At 38.1% G+C, this 17632-nt stretch overlaps 3 protein-coding genes across 3 annotated transcripts; 1 reads left to right on the forward strand and 2 right to left on the reverse strand.

Moving 5' to 3' along the window:
- Positions 1-635: 635 nt before the first annotated feature.
- LOC125218564 (microtubule-associated protein 70-2-like) lies at positions 636-6179 on the reverse strand. The gene is made up of 11 exons (XM_048120251.1): positions 5720-6179; positions 5406-5491; positions 4558-4623; positions 4282-4452; positions 4026-4196; positions 3774-3929; positions 3525-3671; positions 3329-3400; positions 2712-3242; positions 2448-2635; positions 636-1115 (listed from the first exon to the last, which is right to left on the reverse strand). The coding sequence occupies exons 1-11, from the start codon at positions 5967-5969 to the stop codon at positions 1076-1078; spliced, it is 1878 nt and encodes a 625-aa protein (XP_047976208.1). The 5' UTR covers positions 5970-6179; the 3' UTR covers positions 636-1075.
- A 3704-nt stretch (positions 6180-9883) lies between these two features.
- On the forward strand, positions 9884-13208 carry LOC125218565 (E3 ubiquitin protein ligase RIE1-like). The gene is made up of 5 exons (XM_048120252.1): positions 9884-10508; positions 11649-11768; positions 11995-12127; positions 12191-12349; positions 12723-13208. Exons 1-5 carry the CDS (start codon positions 10030-10032, stop codon positions 12882-12884), a joined length of 1053 nt encoding a protein of 350 aa, XP_047976209.1. The 5' UTR covers positions 9884-10029; the 3' UTR covers positions 12885-13208.
- A 732-nt stretch (positions 13209-13940) lies between these two features.
- Positions 13941-17173, reverse strand: LOC125218898 (probable UDP-3-O-acyl-N-acetylglucosamine deacetylase 1, mitochondrial). The gene is made up of 7 exons (XM_048120693.1): positions 17034-17173; positions 16626-16937; positions 15266-15472; positions 14879-14980; positions 14536-14600; positions 14249-14393; positions 13941-14019 (listed from the first exon to the last, which is right to left on the reverse strand). Exons 1-7 carry the CDS (start codon positions 17091-17093, stop codon positions 13942-13944), a joined length of 969 nt encoding a protein of 322 aa, XP_047976650.1. The 5' UTR covers positions 17094-17173; the 3' UTR covers position 13941.
- Between the last annotated feature and the right edge of the window lie 459 nt (positions 17174-17632).

Raw genomic sequence — 17632 nt, forward strand, 5'->3', positions numbered from 1 at the left:
TACTAATATACTAATATACTAATATTAGCTTTATTTCAAAGTATCTTGAAATAAAGCAAAACGATTCATAATCACTTAAATATGACGAAATAGAATAATTGAATTATGGAAGGCCCAACCAACAATGACATCTCACTGTCATACAAACCACCCATCCACCGACTGTTAACTAGATATTTTATTCAAAGTTATGGGTTTTCATGATTCACCATTTATTTATGAGTTGAGGGGAAAATAGGGCAACATGTGATCCGATAATAAGATTTCAAGTTTCCCTACATACATTGCATTTATGTGTAGCAACATGATCCAATATTTTGAGAATTCCCAGATACTAAAATGATATGATTCCTATATGATAATGAAAGCATCATCTCTTTATTCTGTTAACAAAAGCAAAGCAAATCACTCTGACACATACACCAAGCCCAGAGCCTTGCAAAGAATATTTTGACCACGAGGTCACACCAACCTGGACAAGTTAATATATACAGACTGTATTCATACGAATTCTCACAACTCCAATGATCTTGAGATAATTAATAATCAGAGCAAATTGGCAGACACACAACAAATAAAAATAATGTAGCATGCCCATCAACATTTGCTAGAGCTAGAATTCGAATGCCAAAAAGTTCACCAAAATGGAAAAATCTGATATTTTATCGGATAACAAGAATATCGACAAACCTCGACAAATACCAATCACACTAAACTGCAGATTCCAAATATAGACTGCAAATAATAGAGAGGACGACAGTATGCGGGCAACCCATAAGCCAACAAGTTACCTATACAACATATTAAACTGCCACTCAAATATATCATCAGCCAAAAAGTTAGCTCCACTTTCATGCCTTCCCGTTCGTGCGCAGAGGAGTGATTATAGTAGTCTAAGTCAGAAGCACACCTATCGTTTTTCCACGAACCCTCATCATCTTTGCATCATTTTCTTCTCTTCCCACAACCAAAGAGCCATTGGCATGCTTGTTACGATTATACAAACAACAGTGAAAGGGTGAAATTAGAAAATGAGAAGGACGAAACAACCAAATCCCTCAATGTTGTGACTGGATTATCTGCTATTGTGAGTCAGGCCGCTTCTTGTTACAGTCCTGCAGATAATTATGCGTTAATTCATAAATTATGGTGATGGTCTCAAATAAAGACTCAGAGCAAAACAGAAGGGGGGCTCTCATGGACGTACATAATAAGTGCAGATGATAACTATTAACAACATTAAGTGAAGCACCACAAAAAAAAAATTATTGATACTGGGAGGGGGGGGGGAGCAATATGCATCTCTCAAAAATCTTGACAAGTTTTATGCATGCAAATAAGAATATAAGATGACTAAACGACTTCTGTTGGGCAGTAGTTCATGTCATAATCATGGGCATCCAGCATTTAGTCGAGCTTGAATATGAACAATTGCTTCAAAAACAATTATGTGCTGCACAGGAAAATTAAGTTATTAATCCTAATCGATATGCTTCCAAACCACATCAGGCAAAGGAAGACTAAGCAGCTCAATGTGAAATCGTGACAGTTATGATTCAAATACTGAACCCACATTGAACAATCCAATGCATGGTTTCCAAGAAATAAATATCATTAGTTGGTACAACAATGAATAGTTAGCCATCATGATTCGACACACGAAGTCAACAAAATAGGCTGCTATTTAATGTTGGCATACGGTGGAGAGGTCAACGTAGCTGGGACAATATCAGAAAACCAGGACACATCATGTGACAAGACCAGTGTGCTAAGGAGAACATGAGCAAAAGACAAAAAAATGCTCAGCATAAACTAGGTGACTTTTAGGAGAAGATTTTAAAAAATGAGTCTACCGGAAAATGCAATGTATAATATAAAAAAAATTAAACCACACAAATATAGTGGAATAGATGATATATAATATCAGAGATAGAGGATATGAAAATGGGTATTTGCCAAAAAATTTACACACCAAGTATGCAAAGGTCCATAAAAAAGAATTAAACCATTAGCAGCTAACAGTGTACTAATGCATCTAAGATTCCATAGGCAGCTAACAGTGTACTAATGCATCCAAGATTCAGTTCCCATGCTACGCGTGTCCAGAATTTTTTTTTGCATCTGATCCACAGCATATATACCTAAAGGCTAGAGAAAGACTAACAAGGAAAAATACTTAAGACAGGTTTACTCATCAAGACAATCCTAGTATGAATAGATTTTTGGCATACGCAGTCAAGTAACTACGTTTCTAAATACTAATATAAGTCAAATCAGTTCCTGCTGTTCGGAACCAACGACAATATATTTCCAGTAGGTGTCTTCTAATGGAAAACCAAGCACAATAGAACTTCCAAGCATACTCTATGTTATGATAATGATACAATGGGGAATGGAGTGGGAGTGGGTGGAGTCATTGGCCCTTGTCAAGAACTAATACAGCATACCTTCCAGGAAGCATCTGAGAGCTGTTCACTGAACTCTTTGAATTACCCAACCTTTTGGACTTATTATCATGTTCCTTGTCCACCCGCATTGCAGCCACCTCCTTCTCCATAGCAGCCACCTCCCTTCTCATCTTTTTGGCCTCCACTTCCATTGCTTTAGTCAAAGTTTCTACCTTCCTTGCTAACATCTGATTGTGGAAAGGACCAAAAACCTTTAGCATTAAGACAATAGCAACAAAGGACTTAGAAAGGAAAGAAATCAACCTCAATTGCATCATCCTTGTCTTTGAGGCTTTGATCCTTTTCATGGCAAGCCTTCCTCAATGAAATCACCTCTTTTTGTAACATATCGTATAACAACCCAGGCACACTATCTTCTTTTTCAGTAACTTGTATGTCACTAGGTTTTTCTACTTGAGTTGCTTTCCATGCACTACTTTCTGTCTCAGTTTCCTTAGTTCCATCACAAGATTGGCTCTGCTTAAAGTTTGGTCCTAGTCCATTTAAGAGAACTTTGGACCTGTCCAAAGATCTTGAACCACCATCAAATGACTTTGATGTCCCTTTTGCATGTTTCAAGACTGAACTGCTACCAGAAGATCTTAATTGGAATGATGGTGATCTCTTGGGTAAGAAGCCATTGGAAGTCAATTTTGAAATGTTATCAGCTCCACCCAGCGACTGGCGTCGTAAAGGGCCATTGCTTGAGCTTCTTCCCTCTGGTGTACCACGAGTTGCTGTGTTTGGTGATCTCAAAGTCTCTTCAAGAACTTTCAAACGTAGCTGATACTTTTCCTGGTGAGGAAGATATATGTTTAGATTCATTATATTTTAGTCAAGCTTTCTGATTTTAAAACAACATAGTAAAATAAGCCATTTACTTTCAACTGGGCTTCAGATCTTGCTGCCCTCTCAGTGATGGCTAGCTTGTCCTTGAGTGTCTGCATCTCCCCCTTTGAAGATAGAGAATGATATTATGAGAACTTACTCTCAAAGTATTGACTTGTGAAAACTACTACTCCCACTATCACATACATATAATTTTGACAAGCAAAGAAAGGATGTATAACTAAATACCTGCAAGAACCTTCTTTCTTCTAACCATTGTTTGACAGGCATTACTTTGTCATTAGCATCTTTCCATTCATTAGCCACCACAGTTGCTACTCTATTAGCCGTTACCTTGGCACGAGCTAATTCCCGATCAAGAGTTTTTCTTTCTTCCTGAAATTAAAATAGTTTTAGTCACTTATGCAAAGAAAATAATAGAATAGTTTTGTACAAGTAATGATGATTTGAACAGTGTTGATGCGTATAGAACATTACATTCATCTCCTGAACTTTACGTTGGTAGTCCCGTACAGCATTGGCAGCTGCGCCACCAGCAAGCACAGCCTCTTCGAGTTCACGTACAGTTTGCGTAAGTTTTTCAACCTCGGCAACCTTTTGCCGATGCATTTTGTCTAGTATCTTATTTTCTTCCTGATCAAGCATATATGATCTTTCATTAGAGGAAGAAGACAAATCTGTCTGCCTTCAAACTTCTTTTAGAAAAAAAAAAGAGAGAACATCACAAACCTGGCAAATTTCTATCTGCTTCATCAGTTCTTGGTTCTTGTTTTGAAGGTCATCGACCATAGAAGCTTTTGCCAGTGCTACCTGTACAGTTCTCTCTGCTTCAAGTAGAGCAGCCTCTTTTGATTTTGTAAGCCGGTCCAGTGCTTTGTTATCATCCTGCAGCTTTGACATCTAGAAGGAACTAGGCAAGGTTATTTCATTAATGCTCTCAATAAATGTAGTTCAACGACAAGATCAGAAGCAAAGAGACACGGACCTCCTGGCGAGCAAGCTTGAGCTCAGCCTCCAATGGAGCTAAGATTGCTTCAATTGGAGGCATATCATCATCCTTTTGGGCAGCATGAACTCTCCTAAGAGTGGCTTCAGCTGCAAATTGAGCAGCCATGGAAGCCTTCTTTTCATCATTAATTCTCTTGATTTCAAGATTCTGCCCACAAATGTTAATTCCCATGAATGTTAGTTAAAGAACGAACATTATCAAAATTATATAACCCGGAAGAAAAGGGGGAAGGAGAAAATATAGAAAAAGTACCTTGCTTTCCAGAAGCGATTCTGTTAATTTGAGCTTCTCATCCACCTTTCCCAACTCATCAGTTAGCTAAAGTAAAACAAAGAAACCTCAGATATCTGACATGATTCAAGTTCATCAAGGTACTTGCAGGGAAGGAAGAAAATGAACTAGCTTAAACAGTTTTTTAACACATAACCACTACGATATACATGAAAGCCTGACTTCAGATTAATGGCCCAAGCCAAATTATTTTAGACTCTTGAGTTCTTCTGAAATGGAAGAGCACTAGCAACCTAAATTGATGGTGTCATATCCAATACATGATCCATTAAATTGACATGGGTCTGCATATGTTATAATACCGACAAAAGAAATATAATAACCTGATAACCTCATATCTTTCTTCCAATGTTTTTATAGCTATGGAACTTGGAAACTGACCTATGGGGAAATTAGTTCTCAAAACAACACTACATCCCTAGTTTTAGACTTTTAGTGAAGAAAAAGAAAACTCTTCCCAGTTTTTTTACATATAAAATGCTATACACAAGGCTGAGATCAAGATGGCCACCAGTATAGCCACTAACAGAGACTGAAAACACAAACACTCGAATAAGGACGGTTAAGAAAGTCTAACAGCGATGATTTCAATTTTCAAGAGTGGTAAAACAAGTCATTACCAACAACAATTACGGAATCACAATATTGTCAAAGTATAATATGATGATAAAAGATTAAAATTGGATTGTTGTACACAGGTATCCCTTAACTCATCCCAATACCCTCCCCTCGCAACCAACCCCATTTCCTCTGAACACAGAATATAGATTAGTCCACGAAAACAAATTTAAAATAAGAGCAAAAGAAACCTCTTCAACAGCTTTTTCACGAAGTCTCTCGGACAACTTTAACGCCTTGATCTGAGAATGGGCTTCTCCCAATTCCCTATCCTTATCTGCAAAACAGCAGCCCTCGCTAAAGTGTCCATTTTCATCTCATAAGTTTCTAAAACATCACATAGTGGTCCTTTAAAAATAAAGATAAAGCAAATATGGATAAATAAACTAGGATATGATTTTGTTCGAAGCTTGCAATTAATCTCTATTATTTCTAAATTTACAATCCCCTAATTAAATGCACATATCAGAGTGAGAATCTAGTGGATCCAGCTGAAGAGACTCACCTCTGACTTCGTTTTCCAGTCGATTGAGCTCCACCTTCACCGGATCCGAACCATGGAGCAGATTTATAAACTCATCCGCGTCGAGGCTCGGCCGCACCGACGCCCTCCGCCGCGAAGAACCCTTGCTGCTTCCCTCCTTGAACGACGCCGACACGGTTAGCGGCGTGGACGTCTGCGCATTGCCGCTGGCCTCTCCGGGATTCCGCTCCGCCGCAAAGGCAGCACTTCCCTCGCCGGAAACCTCCGCCATCACTGATCTATTTTCTCCTTGCACCGCGCATCAAATTTCCGAAGCCTTGCGTATTAATTATCACAATGCCTGTATAGATACAAATTTATGAGCGGGTGAGAAGAGATTTGGGAGAGATTAATTTAAAAACAGTGCACACTGCTGCAGTGGGTATAATATGAGTGAAGATGATAGAGTTTTTCAGAGAGAGAGAGAGAAGTGATTTGGGACTGAGTTCAAATCGGCGTGATTTTGTTTCTCTCTCTAGAAAAAAGGAAAATAAAAAAATTCAAAAAACTTTTCTGCATAATGACCAGTAAACCCTTCGGAAACAACTTGAATTGAGTAGACTTCCGTGAAAGACCCGGGGTAGATTTGTCATATTAATAATTAGGGGAGTGGCTGAAGCAATTTTCAAAAAGCAGAGTCAGATTATGTTAATTCAATCTACCTGTCTCTAAATTAAGATACCTTCACTAAAATATAATCCTCTCCTACTAGGAAATACTAACAACACAGAGAAATCTTAATTAAATGCCCTTTTCTAATAAATCCATCTACGTACAATATTTGAGTTGGTTGAAATTCTTACATTGAATACACGCATGTGTAACCTTAAATCGGATAGTTAATACAGTTGATGATGGCAACGTTATTTTCACTATTAAAGCTCTAAATTTTTAAAATTAATTGCATAAATTTAAATCGTTTAGATCGTACATAATCTAAAAACTGAGTTCATCGGTCGTGAAACAAAAGGAAATTATATTAATAATACAAATTACCTTTACACGTTTAAAAAATAAATTTTCATTTGAATGAAAACAACAAGAAACTTTTTACAAATGCAAGTGTCGACATTTTTATCGGTTATTATTTGTAAGTTGTAACTACACGGTTACGTACTACTTCCTCCGTTCTATAGTAATAGAATCATTTTGCTATTTTAGTACGTTCCATAGTAATAGAGTCATTTTGTCATCATACTAAGACCGTAAAGCACATTGTGCTATCTACTATGATTTTATTTAAAAGAGAAAACTAGCACCTGAATTTTGGATTAGTATTCTTTGCAAGTAATCAAACTTTAAAAATATCAAATGTCAGAGATTTTTTCATCTTTTGAATATTTTTTTGAGCTAAACTACTAATAAACTCATATTTTATAGATTTAATTGGTCATTAAATATTTTTTTCATGTAAATCTGTAGTTTGTGATAATTACATTACTTTTGGAAATTTAATGAGTTTGTTTATAATATGCTAAAAATACAAGTGATCGGGCATGAAAAGACGAGCCAACGGCCAATGCGTGGGATTCGAGGAATCTCACTCGAACTGAATGAAAGTGTGCTCAAAATCCTAGTTGGAGTGACACATCAAGATGGTGATACAAAAATTTCACTCAATCGAGTGAAATTCTCCAAGAATTCACTCAACTCGAGTGATTCACCAGAAGTACAGTCCAAAGAGTTCCACTCAATCGAGTGGAGTTCACTGTTCACCCTATATCCACTCGACCGGAGTGATTAACCAAAAGTCCAGTCCAGAGAATTCTACTATATCGAGTGGAGTTCGCCCCAAAATCCCATCGACTCGAGTGGAATCGAGTTCTCCAAGGCAAAGAGTTTCACTCGAGTGAGTGGAATTTTTCTGAAATTCCACTCAGCTCAAGTGTCATTGCAGATTTTCGCCCAGAAGACCTACACTCGGTCGAGACACTTCAGAATCATTTCTCACTTGACTGAGTCGTTGCTACCGGTACAAATCAATCTACACTCGGTCAAGTATTCTTCTTTTATAGAGGAAGAATACGGCTAAGTGGGGAATAAATCAATCTATTCTAAAGTAAGTACATATTATCATATCAATCACCATATCAATTAGGTGATATCCCTTGAATTCCTCAATTGTATATCTTGACATGATTTCTTCCCTTGTATATTTTGACACTTTCATGTCATCCTTTTCACCTCATATTTACTTGTAACTCTTGTTATTAATTTTATTTCATCGAAGTAGTAATTTGAGCACGAAAACCCTTTTTTTTATGTTTAAATGAATCAATTGAGATAACAAAAAAATAAGCATTACTCGGGGATGCCCGAGCGATACAACCAACTAGTCTAAGCTAGCGAGCCAGGGAGTGGAGAAAATACAACTGGACTTGGACATACCCAAGGGCTTATATCAAGTCGGTGTACATCACAGACCAAACATAGAAAATGTCCCTAGAAAGCTTAGGGTTTAGACAAATGTCTTTGCGAAGTAGAGGTTTACAAGGGAACATAGGCATGCCTATGTAGGGGTAGTCCAGGTTACCCCAAAACCACAAACAGGAACCCTCCAACACGAAAATCCTATTTGATTGTCTATATAGTAGTTGAAATTGGTTAGTAGTATTTGAGTTGAGAGATTAGTCTTTGTGGGATACAATACTTGGGTTTGTTCATTTTGTTTGATATGGGTAGCTGAGAATTAAATGTAGACCAGATTTAGCACTGTTGAATCATGATATATGCTTATGGTTTATGGTGTTCATTGTTGTCCAAATAAACCAAGAAATGGACTGATCAATTTTTTTTTTATCTTTTTATTAAATTAGTCAGGTGTGTTGTATGACCATAATATCATCATCGTTTGAGCCTCATTTATTGGGGGAACATCAATATCAAAGAAGTAAATTAGGAATTTGAGCCTCATTTTTTGACACACTACTCAATCCAAAAATAAAACGACCCAAATGCTAAGAGCATCCGCAATGGTGCTTAGGAGCAGAACCCTTATACTTTTCTCTCCAAGGGGAACCATCGTGGTTATCCTCCCGGCGTCGTCCCGGCCCGCCCACTCGGAGCCGACGGAGTGGCGTTGGCGATACCGCAAACGGCCCACCGCGGCCTCGGTGCGCTCCCACTCCTCCGACCTCCTCGTTGCTGGTCCTTCCCGTGCGGGCAGTGCCTCCTATAGGCATCTCTGATCTTCGACCACATGTTGACGACCCGCTGGTTGTTCGCAACCAGCGGATCGTCGCACACCTCCAACCACCCCTTGGCCACCCCGGCGTACTCATCCTCCGTCCACTTCCTCCGGCCAGGGGCAGCGGGCTGCGATGACTCGCCGACCGCCTTGCCCTTCCCCTTCCCCCTCGTCTTCTTCTTCGGCGCGGCCGGCGTCGCTCAGAACGGGAGTATCATCGTCCCCGAGATCGATCCCCATATCATGCAATGACAGAAGGTCATCGCCAGAGAACTGCGTCTCCACCGGGGTTGACCCATTGCGGATGCTCTAATCTTTAGGGGTATTCCACCTCCAAACAGTGTGGACGTAGTTTTACAACTCGAGCTCCCCATAAATTAGTCTTGAAACATGAACACTCATTTAAACCCAAGAATTAGCCCAATTTCTTATCACTTCTGGGATGTTGAACATACCCTTACTTGTCATTATTTCATTAGCTTCGTACAATTAATGCATAGTTTTAGTAATATAAAAGGAGTCAACTACCCTCAAGCCCCTAAATAGCATTTCAGTTTATTTGTGATGAAAGAGACGACAACTTTCTGCCGTAATCCAACTTACTTTCGAGACGATTTGACATTTTGTTACATTTTAATTAAAAGAAATGCCACAAAATATCAAATCAAAAGTTGTTGTGTCTCTCATCACAATAGATTAAAAAGCGTTATTAGCTATAATCTGTGTTTCATATTGACTATACAATTCACAATTGACCACATTTGGAATAATTAGATATTATCACACTAATTAACAATACTATGATTACTTATTTCTCAAAAAAAAAATATTATTAATAATAATATTATGATTACATGCCAACAATAGGAGTATAATTTAAATAAGTCGAATATGTACAAAATTTGGTTTCACAAAAAATGGAAAGGACAGAGGTGAAGTTGGATAAACAGTCATCCGATTTGAGTCGGACACAAAAGTCAATCACAAACTGAAAACCTACTCTTCCTTCTTCATCATCACTATTCACTGCCTTCCTTCTTCACTTACAATTCCCATACTCCCCTAATCAAATCAATTCCTTTTCCCTTTCTATTTTACAAAAACCATGTCCTCCCCCACCGCGCCGCTCCTCCGCCCCCGGCAGCCGCCCGCCCGCCCCGCCACCGCGCTCTCCCTCATCCTCTCCCGCGCGGCGGCCACCACGCAGCGCCGCGGCGCCTCCGTGCTGGTCCGGGAGACCGCCGCCCGCGAGCTGGAGGAGCGCCGCGCCGATTGGGGCTACTCCAAGCCCGTGGTCGCCCTCGACATCATGTGGAACCTCGCCTTCGTGGTGGTGTCGGCGGTTCTGCTGATTTGCACGGCGAATGAAAGCCCCAATGTGCCGATTAGGGTTTGGGTGTGCGGGTACGCGCTGCAGTGCTTGGTGCATGTGGTCCTCGTTTGGGTGGAGTACAATAGGCGCAATTCGCGGCGCCAGAGGAGTGCGGAGAGGGAGCAGCAGGGCAGTGAGGATGAGTATCAGAGTGGCAATGAGGAAGAAGATGAAGCCAGAAGTGGCTTCTTAGGCATCACTGACACTTCCAGGTTACTGCAAATTCCTTTGATTTTTGTTAATTTAATGGCTTCAGACTTATTTGGATAAATTTTAAATTACTACAATTTAGGCCTTTAGGGTTCTTGGATATGTGTAAGTTCATGAGAATGGCTTAACAGCTACTTCAATTTTCTGCTGGAGAGTTAATGTGGCATCAAACGGAGAGCCTCTGACTCTTGTATTCAATGCTTCAGCTTGTTCTTTTCTAATTAATGTACCAGTTCGAAGTTAAAACACTATGGGGAAAAACTAAAAAGTCTAGTGCTTGTTAACCTATATGCCCTCTTACTATAGTAGTCTATCAGGATGGAAGTTCATCTATGAATTCTAAAATAGTTTGATTTTAATATGTATCCTCCTTGCCACTAACGATTCATAAGGTTATTTTTATAGTTATCTGAATCTGTGCCATTATGTCCTTAAAGACTTAAAACTTTAGTCTTTAGGTTTTACGGTCATGCATACTGAAGCTCATGATTATGCGATCATAGAATTTGAGGGCTCATAAATAAAATACAGTAAGTAATTTGTATTCAGCTAATTATTCTTGGCTGCGTCAACTGGGGGCTCTGAACCTTATTTAAGCTTTAATTATGTTGGATTTGGTTTCTTTATAATGTGCCAGAGAATTTAAATCCGGCTCTACCCAAACTTTTCTGGTTCGCCCCAACATTCCCCACTTGTCCGACTGTTGCTGAGCAGTTTTTGGATAATCCCCAAGAAATGAGAAAATCTGGAGTTTTAATGATTAGATAGTAAAGAGATATATTCATTGATAAGAAGAGAAGAAAAACTAGAATGGGGGGTCAGATTGATAGTCCTGGGTCTCGAAAGGTTTTTAGTAATGTCATTATGATTAATTTGTTAGATTGGCTAAGATGGTGGATTATATATGTTGGCTATTGACTCGGTGTAATCAAATTGATTTTACAGTTTCTTTTGAGTCTATCTATCTGATAGCTTGTTTCCATGAAGAAAATTTGTGTTTGTTCTTCGTTTATTGTATTAATATTCTGAGATGGGCCTCTTGAAACTGTTATTTCCAAATTCCAATTAATATCAAATGCAACAAGGCTTTGGTTAGTGTATCCTTTTATTCACAATGCTGGTTTATTTTCATGGCACAACAGTAGCGTCAAACGATGTGAGTCTATCAACACAATGGCATCATTTCTATGGTGGATAGTTGGCTTTTACTGGGTTGTCTCTGGTGGTGAAATTCTTCTAGAAAATGCTCCACGACTATATTGGTAAGTCAGCAAATTTTTACTTGTTCTTTTTCGAATTATGTTCTTAGTACGCAGCCATTCCTGCTTTATGCCATCTGCAAGATTCTTTGTGTCTTTGAAGTTTGAAATGACAAAACCATTACCTTGCTTGAAAAACTATTAATCTTGCACATTTTTTTGTATTTTCTTTTATATTTTCATTACCAAAAGAGGTCTAATAAGCTCTCCGGTCTTGTAAGTACTGCAGGTTGGCGGTGGTATTCTTGGCCTTTGACGTAATCTTTGCCATATTTTGCGTCGTATTAGCATGTCTTATTGGGATTGCTCTCTGCTGCTGCTTACCGTGCATCATTGCCATTCTTTATGCCATTGCTGGTCAGGTATGACAAATCAGGCATGAAGAAATTTTATAGTATATTGCTAAATAATTGTCTTGTATGCAGGAAGGTGCATCAGAGGCAGATCTGAGCATCCTACCTAAATACAAATACCAAGCCAGCAAAGATGAGGATACGGTAAGCAATGCAGCCGGCAGAATGGTTCCAGTTGAGACAAGTAGTGGGCACATGGTTAACGAGCTAATTCTTTTGCCCGAAGATGCAGTAAGTTCCTGTGCATTTTGTTATCCAAATTTGTGTTCTGCATCATAAAAGTTGTAGATTCCTCATTGGAAGTTTCTAGATTGCGCAATGGCAATGACATTGTTTATACCTTTCTATTCGTTATTAAGATATCTGCATCTTGTTCATGAACATCAGTGTTCAAAAATTATTTCTTGTAGCCAATGTATAGCACCTATTACTTCAACAAATTGGCACAGTGAAAGCTATCTTTTCATCTCCAATTTTTCACTTATACACCAGTGAGAAATTCAGTCAGGAGTCGAATTCTCTACATATAGAAAAGAAAAAAAATCTTTGTCGATGTTGCATCTTAACATTGTGATTTCCACATATGTTTGCGTTCGTCTTCCAGGAATGCTGCATATGCCTCTGTCAGTACGAGGATGGAAATGAGCTACAGGCTCTCCCTTGCAGACATCATTTCCATTCGACATGCATAGTGAAATGGCTTAAGATGAACGCCACCTGCCCGCTATGCAAGTACAACATCCTCAAAGGGAATGATCAAGTTTAAAACGAAGTGGCCAATACATGAAAGCCGTAGGCCCAGTTCTGGTATTTGAGTCGATGCTGTGAATGTGAGGTCCTCTGTATTTGTGAAGTAGCTTTCTGTAAATAATCTGCATCGGAGCCCTTGGTCTCATATGAAAGGAAAAAGTGTCCGCCATGTAAATACATGTGATACCATTAACGACAGTGTTTTTCTTAGCTGATGTGTAAAGAGATTTGACATGTAAACGTGTATACAGAAGTAATCCGTTCTAGTGCTCTGCTCACTGCTTTCTTGCACTAGAAAATTGTAAGAATCTTTTATTCTTATGTTAGGACCGATTGTTTATGGTAGGCGTGTTAAAGGTCGAAGAATCGGATGAAAATTTGAAATTAATTCAGGTTTTAGATTCTTCGGTGTGGTTCGGAACTTTTATCAAGTGAATTTGGTTGTTTGGAAATTGGAAATATTGACATTGCTGTTTTTGTATGACTTCAATGTGCTATTATTGATTCTTTTCTTATCTGTTCGATTTTAAAAAAATTAATCAAATGAACCAATCTACATAGTCTTAATCCAGATATTGTAATATTGTATATTCATTTATTCTTACAATCAACCAAATAATTGATCATAATTTTGAAACCACGTATGAACCACCCCATGTAGCTATTTTAGACATCAGTATGCAGGGGTGGAATTTGAGAAAATTTTAAATTTTAAAATCAACAATTTATGTTTTCATTAATACTGACGTTGTTATATTTATGAGGTAGGTTTATGGAGTATCAGGTAAGGCATCCAATGTTTCCAAGAGTGATGCAATATTTATTATAAAAGTGTTACCAGAGATACAAAATAATACAAGTGAAACCAATAAATGACTTAAAATAAAAATTATACTACATGTCAACAATCAGCTTTACATGCACTGCAATTATTATGGGACAATGATGTCTACCTTAGCTTCTTGTATGCATGAAGTTCCGTCGTTTTCTGTTTTCTACAGAAAAACACAAAACAAAATTATGTTCTTGATCTAAATGCTGCTACATAAATGATTATATGTCTCAAACTGACCTTAAGCTGTGAGCTCCTCAGAAACTGCATCATTCCCAACTAGGCGGCGAACAAATTCAGCATGCACTGAGTGTCCACCCTATCAAGTTCACATTTGTTTGGTTAGGTAATAAGTCTAATCAACTTATTCGCATTGTTGGTGTCCCTTACAGTCAAGAATCGGGGCTAGTAATACGCTGTTTGCTCATGTTCATGTAGAGCAAACATCGAAGATAATGTATTTTCTAGTATTTTTGCAGGCAAGGGATAATTAATCCAAGTGTTTTTCTAGATTCCAGAAAGAGGCTATTGATGAAACAAGCAACAACCTTATAAGCAACAATGTGAGCCACCAGAAGACCTTGATTACCCTCTTGAGCCAAAAGGGAAAAATCGCCAATAAGATCCAACACCTTATGCCTGCAAGGCTCGTTGTCGTAGCGCAGAGGTGGATTCATCCATCCCTTATTCATGCTGCAAAAGTGAACTAATCAGAGAGTGAGAGAGATCCAACCTCCCAAAACTACACATGATATCCCAGCTTTAGATAAATATGAACATTATTTTGTACAGTATTGATTTGCTCGCTAACAGAATAACATACAATATCTCTCACCTACAGACAATAGCTGTTTCTGCCGAACCCCCTTTGATAAGTCCTAAGTTGCGCATATGTTCCACCTGCAGAGGATATTTTGTTTAGATTTAGTAAATTCTTGGCTCAAAACCACATTCAAATAATTAAAAACGTCATCTACAGAGACAAAGCCACTCAAGGATACTATGCTGGTGACTGGTCCTATAAGATGAGTAAACTTCTCGCACACGTATTTTTAAGAGGATACTTGAAGCTGAGAAAGTGAAATGGTACAGTCTAGTTTAACCATGAAAATTATGTTGGTCGTCAGTCTAAGTCTAATAAACATGGGAATAGCCTAGCAAAAAAAATGAGCAATTACCTCTTCATAAATACAAAATGTTCTAGATGGACCAATAGAACTGGAGTAGGTAGATTCATCCAACATTGAGGAAGAGAACCATTGGCAACCAATTGCAGGTGCCTGCAACAATAATTTATGTGAGAGTGTAAACAAGCAAGGAATGGGGTTTTAATGTCACCACCACACTCTTAACATTTTCATGTGTAAGTTCCCAATACCTAAAAACAAGAGTGCAGATTTTAAAATAAAGGGTATTTATCAGACCACAAAATTGTGGTCTAGAATTGATATTTAGCAATCTATGAATTCAGCAATCATGGTGCACAACCAAGAGAATTAGATAGAGAACATGTTTGTGATTACTTATTTTAATCAAATCTATGTTTGTTAGTGCATTAAAAATACCTGTGGGTAGTCTATCCCGTATGTGATACGGACTTTCGGATAAGGGATTGCTGTTATAAAAGAATCATTATGCAGCACATGAACAGGTTCGTTGAGATACGGTGCCAATTTTTGACAACTTTGACCACCAATATCTACAGCCACCTTTAATCCGGATTGATTGATTGCGTCCACCCATTCTCTTGCTGACCCGTCAAAGATAGGAACCTGGAACATCAATACTCCTACATCATATAATACGAGATAATAACATTCATCAATCATACATTCTTTTCCCCTCATTAGAATCATCATTATGCCGGTGCTTCACTAATGAACCATTAAATGAGAAAATGCATGCAAATAAGTGTTGCACCAACGTTGTTGCGGCACACTTCTTCATGTTTGTCACATGAATCCCTCTGAATGCAGCATGGCTACTTGTTTAGAGCATGTTTTGACTAACCTAAACATCTAATTATGATGATAAGGCAGAGATAAACTTTTGAACAGATGTTTAGAAAGAACAAAAAAATAGTTCTGATAATTATCAAGAATATCCAGTTTTTGTCTCATTTTGATGATGATAAGTTCTAAATTAATAAACGCATTAAACAACAATGAACAATCCAATCTGTTAAATTATTTTCATTGAAGAAAATAATTGAAAAAAGTTCAACTCAACCAACAAATTGAAAATCACAAATATCCTAATCCCACTTGTCAAACCTACACCGCAACAAGCTTCCCTCTACAAAAAAAAAATCCCCCTTTGCACATTTTATCCATAAACACAACAAACTCATGCTTTTTAAAGATTAATTAATAGCACCAGCCCATAAGGCATCTAAGGCTATTCAGTGCTCAATCCGTAAGGGTTGATAACCCAAAGCATGTGATAGAATGAAAGATCAACCAAGAGTCTTTCAACTAAACTTGGTGATGTGCGGTGCTAAGTCTGTGAGTCTCTCTCGCTGCCTTGGTTAACCATATTTCTAGGATTAACTATAAGACTCAAAACTGAAGGAGTATGGTCCTTGAAATATGATCATGAGTTTTGCAAGCTTTGATCTCAACTAAGTCATTACGAATCCACACTTCAAATGCCTAATCCATTAAAAATCTCTAACCCTTGAAGCCTAACTAATTCAATTGAAATAAAATTTATTATGAATAACTGAAACCTGGAAATCAACTCAAGTAAAATTGTCCATTGATGTCATCCTTTGTCAGATTTCAAATCTTTCCGTTTGTCGCAGGTGCAAAATTGTGAAGCGCTAAAATGGTTCAAATTAAAAGGTAAAGACCATAAAATTTCACTTATAAAATGTCGAATAATGAAACACCAACACATGCAATTTACCAATTACCAGGAAATTACCTCAACGGAGCGATCGCAATTGCTGGATCCGTCAATCTCAATGCGGCAATTATCGACGCCACAGGCCTCGAGAGCGGAGAGCAAGTGCTCGACGGTGCGAACGCTGTAGCCATCTTTGGAAAGCGCGGTGCATAGAGGCGTGTCTCTCACGACGTTGTCAATCGATGCGCGAATAACGTTTGACCCGAAGATGAAGTAGCGGCCGGCGCGGGCGGCCTCCGGGAGGATTCTAACAGTGGATATGTCACCCGAGTGGAGTCCCTGACCGGTTCTCTCGATGCAATTCGCCACAGTTTTCTGCAGCTTGCCAGTCTGCCAACGGGAGATTTTAGTTAGGCAGCTCCTGCAACTTCACTGTATAATAAACTCTGTGTGTGTGTGCGAGAGAGAGGGAGGGAGAGAGAGTACGGGTTTCCATGAGAAGAGGGCGGAAGATTTGAGAGATTTGAAGGCGGCGGCGACGCTCATTTGAATACTATCGCTGCTGCTGCTGCTGCTGCTGTAAATTCACTTCTTCAGCTATAATTAATCTTAATCACTTGATTATAATGGTATCTTTCCTCGATTAGCATAACGTTCCTGGTTCCATGAAATTTCTTGTCACAATTGTAAATGGTCAATTTTTTTTCATTTTAATCGTATTTTTTCATTTATATGCATTCAACAATTTATATATTCAATCATCGTTTTAACAATAATCTTTATGTTGTTCAGTCTGAAACTTCTTTTGAGAACGAATTTCACTATGATTACCATTAACAACACACAAATTTATTTTGGAAACGAATTTCACTATGATTATCGAATATATAGTGATTCAATTCCTCTCAATTAAAGAAAGCTGAAAGCATACATTTGTTGTCAATTATAAATTTTGTTTACTTTGTCGCTAACTAAACTATAAAATGTTATGATTCGAAAATTAATATACTCCTATATATTCTTTTAATTATTTATTTTTATTATTAAAACATTATAGTATTATTTTATTTATTATAATGTGATAA

The sequence above is a fragment of the Salvia hispanica genome, chromosome 4 (assembly GCF_023119035.1).
Source record: "Salvia hispanica cultivar TCC Black 2014 chromosome 4, UniMelb_Shisp_WGS_1.0, whole genome shotgun sequence".
NCBI classification, from domain to species: Eukaryota; Viridiplantae; Streptophyta; class Magnoliopsida; order Lamiales; family Lamiaceae; genus Salvia; species Salvia hispanica.

Excerpts from the sequence above, each read along its gene's own strand:
- LOC125218564 (XM_048120251.1), bottom strand. The coding sequence starts at position 5,969 with ATGGCGGAGGTTTCCGGCGAGGGAAGTGCTGCCTTTGCGGCGGAGCGG. Across the intron at positions 4,624-5,405 it reads GTGAAAAAGCTGTTGAAGAG|CTAACTGATGAGTTGGGAAA; the intron begins GTTTCTTTTGCT and ends GTTTTACTTTAG. Across the intron at positions 1,116-2,447 it reads TCTCAGATGCTTCCTGGAAG|GACTGTAACAAGAAGCGGCC; the intron begins GTATGCTGTATT and ends AATTATCTGCAG.
- LOC125218565 (XM_048120252.1), top strand. The coding sequence starts at position 10,030 with ATGTCCTCCCCCACCGCGCCGCTCCTCCGCCCCCGGCAGCCGCCCGCC. Across the intron at positions 10,509-11,648 it reads GGCATCACTGACACTTCCAG|TAGCGTCAAACGATGTGAGT; the intron begins GTTACTGCAAAT and ends ATGGCACAACAG. Across the intron at positions 12,128-12,190 it reads TTTATGCCATTGCTGGTCAG|GAAGGTGCATCAGAGGCAGA; the intron begins GTATGACAAATC and ends TCTTGTATGCAG.
- LOC125218898 (XM_048120693.1), bottom strand. The coding sequence starts at position 17,093 with ATGAGCGTCGCCGCCGCCTTCAAATCTCTCAAATCTTCCGCCCTCTTC. Across the intron at positions 16,938-17,033 it reads CCCTCTTCTCATGGAAACCC|ACTGGCAAGCTGCAGAAAAC; the intron begins GTACTCTCTCTC and ends TCCCGTTGGCAG. Across the intron at positions 14,020-14,248 it reads CTCACATTGTTGCTTATAAG|GGTGGACACTCAGTGCATGC; the intron begins GTTGTTGCTTGT and ends TGAACTTGATAG.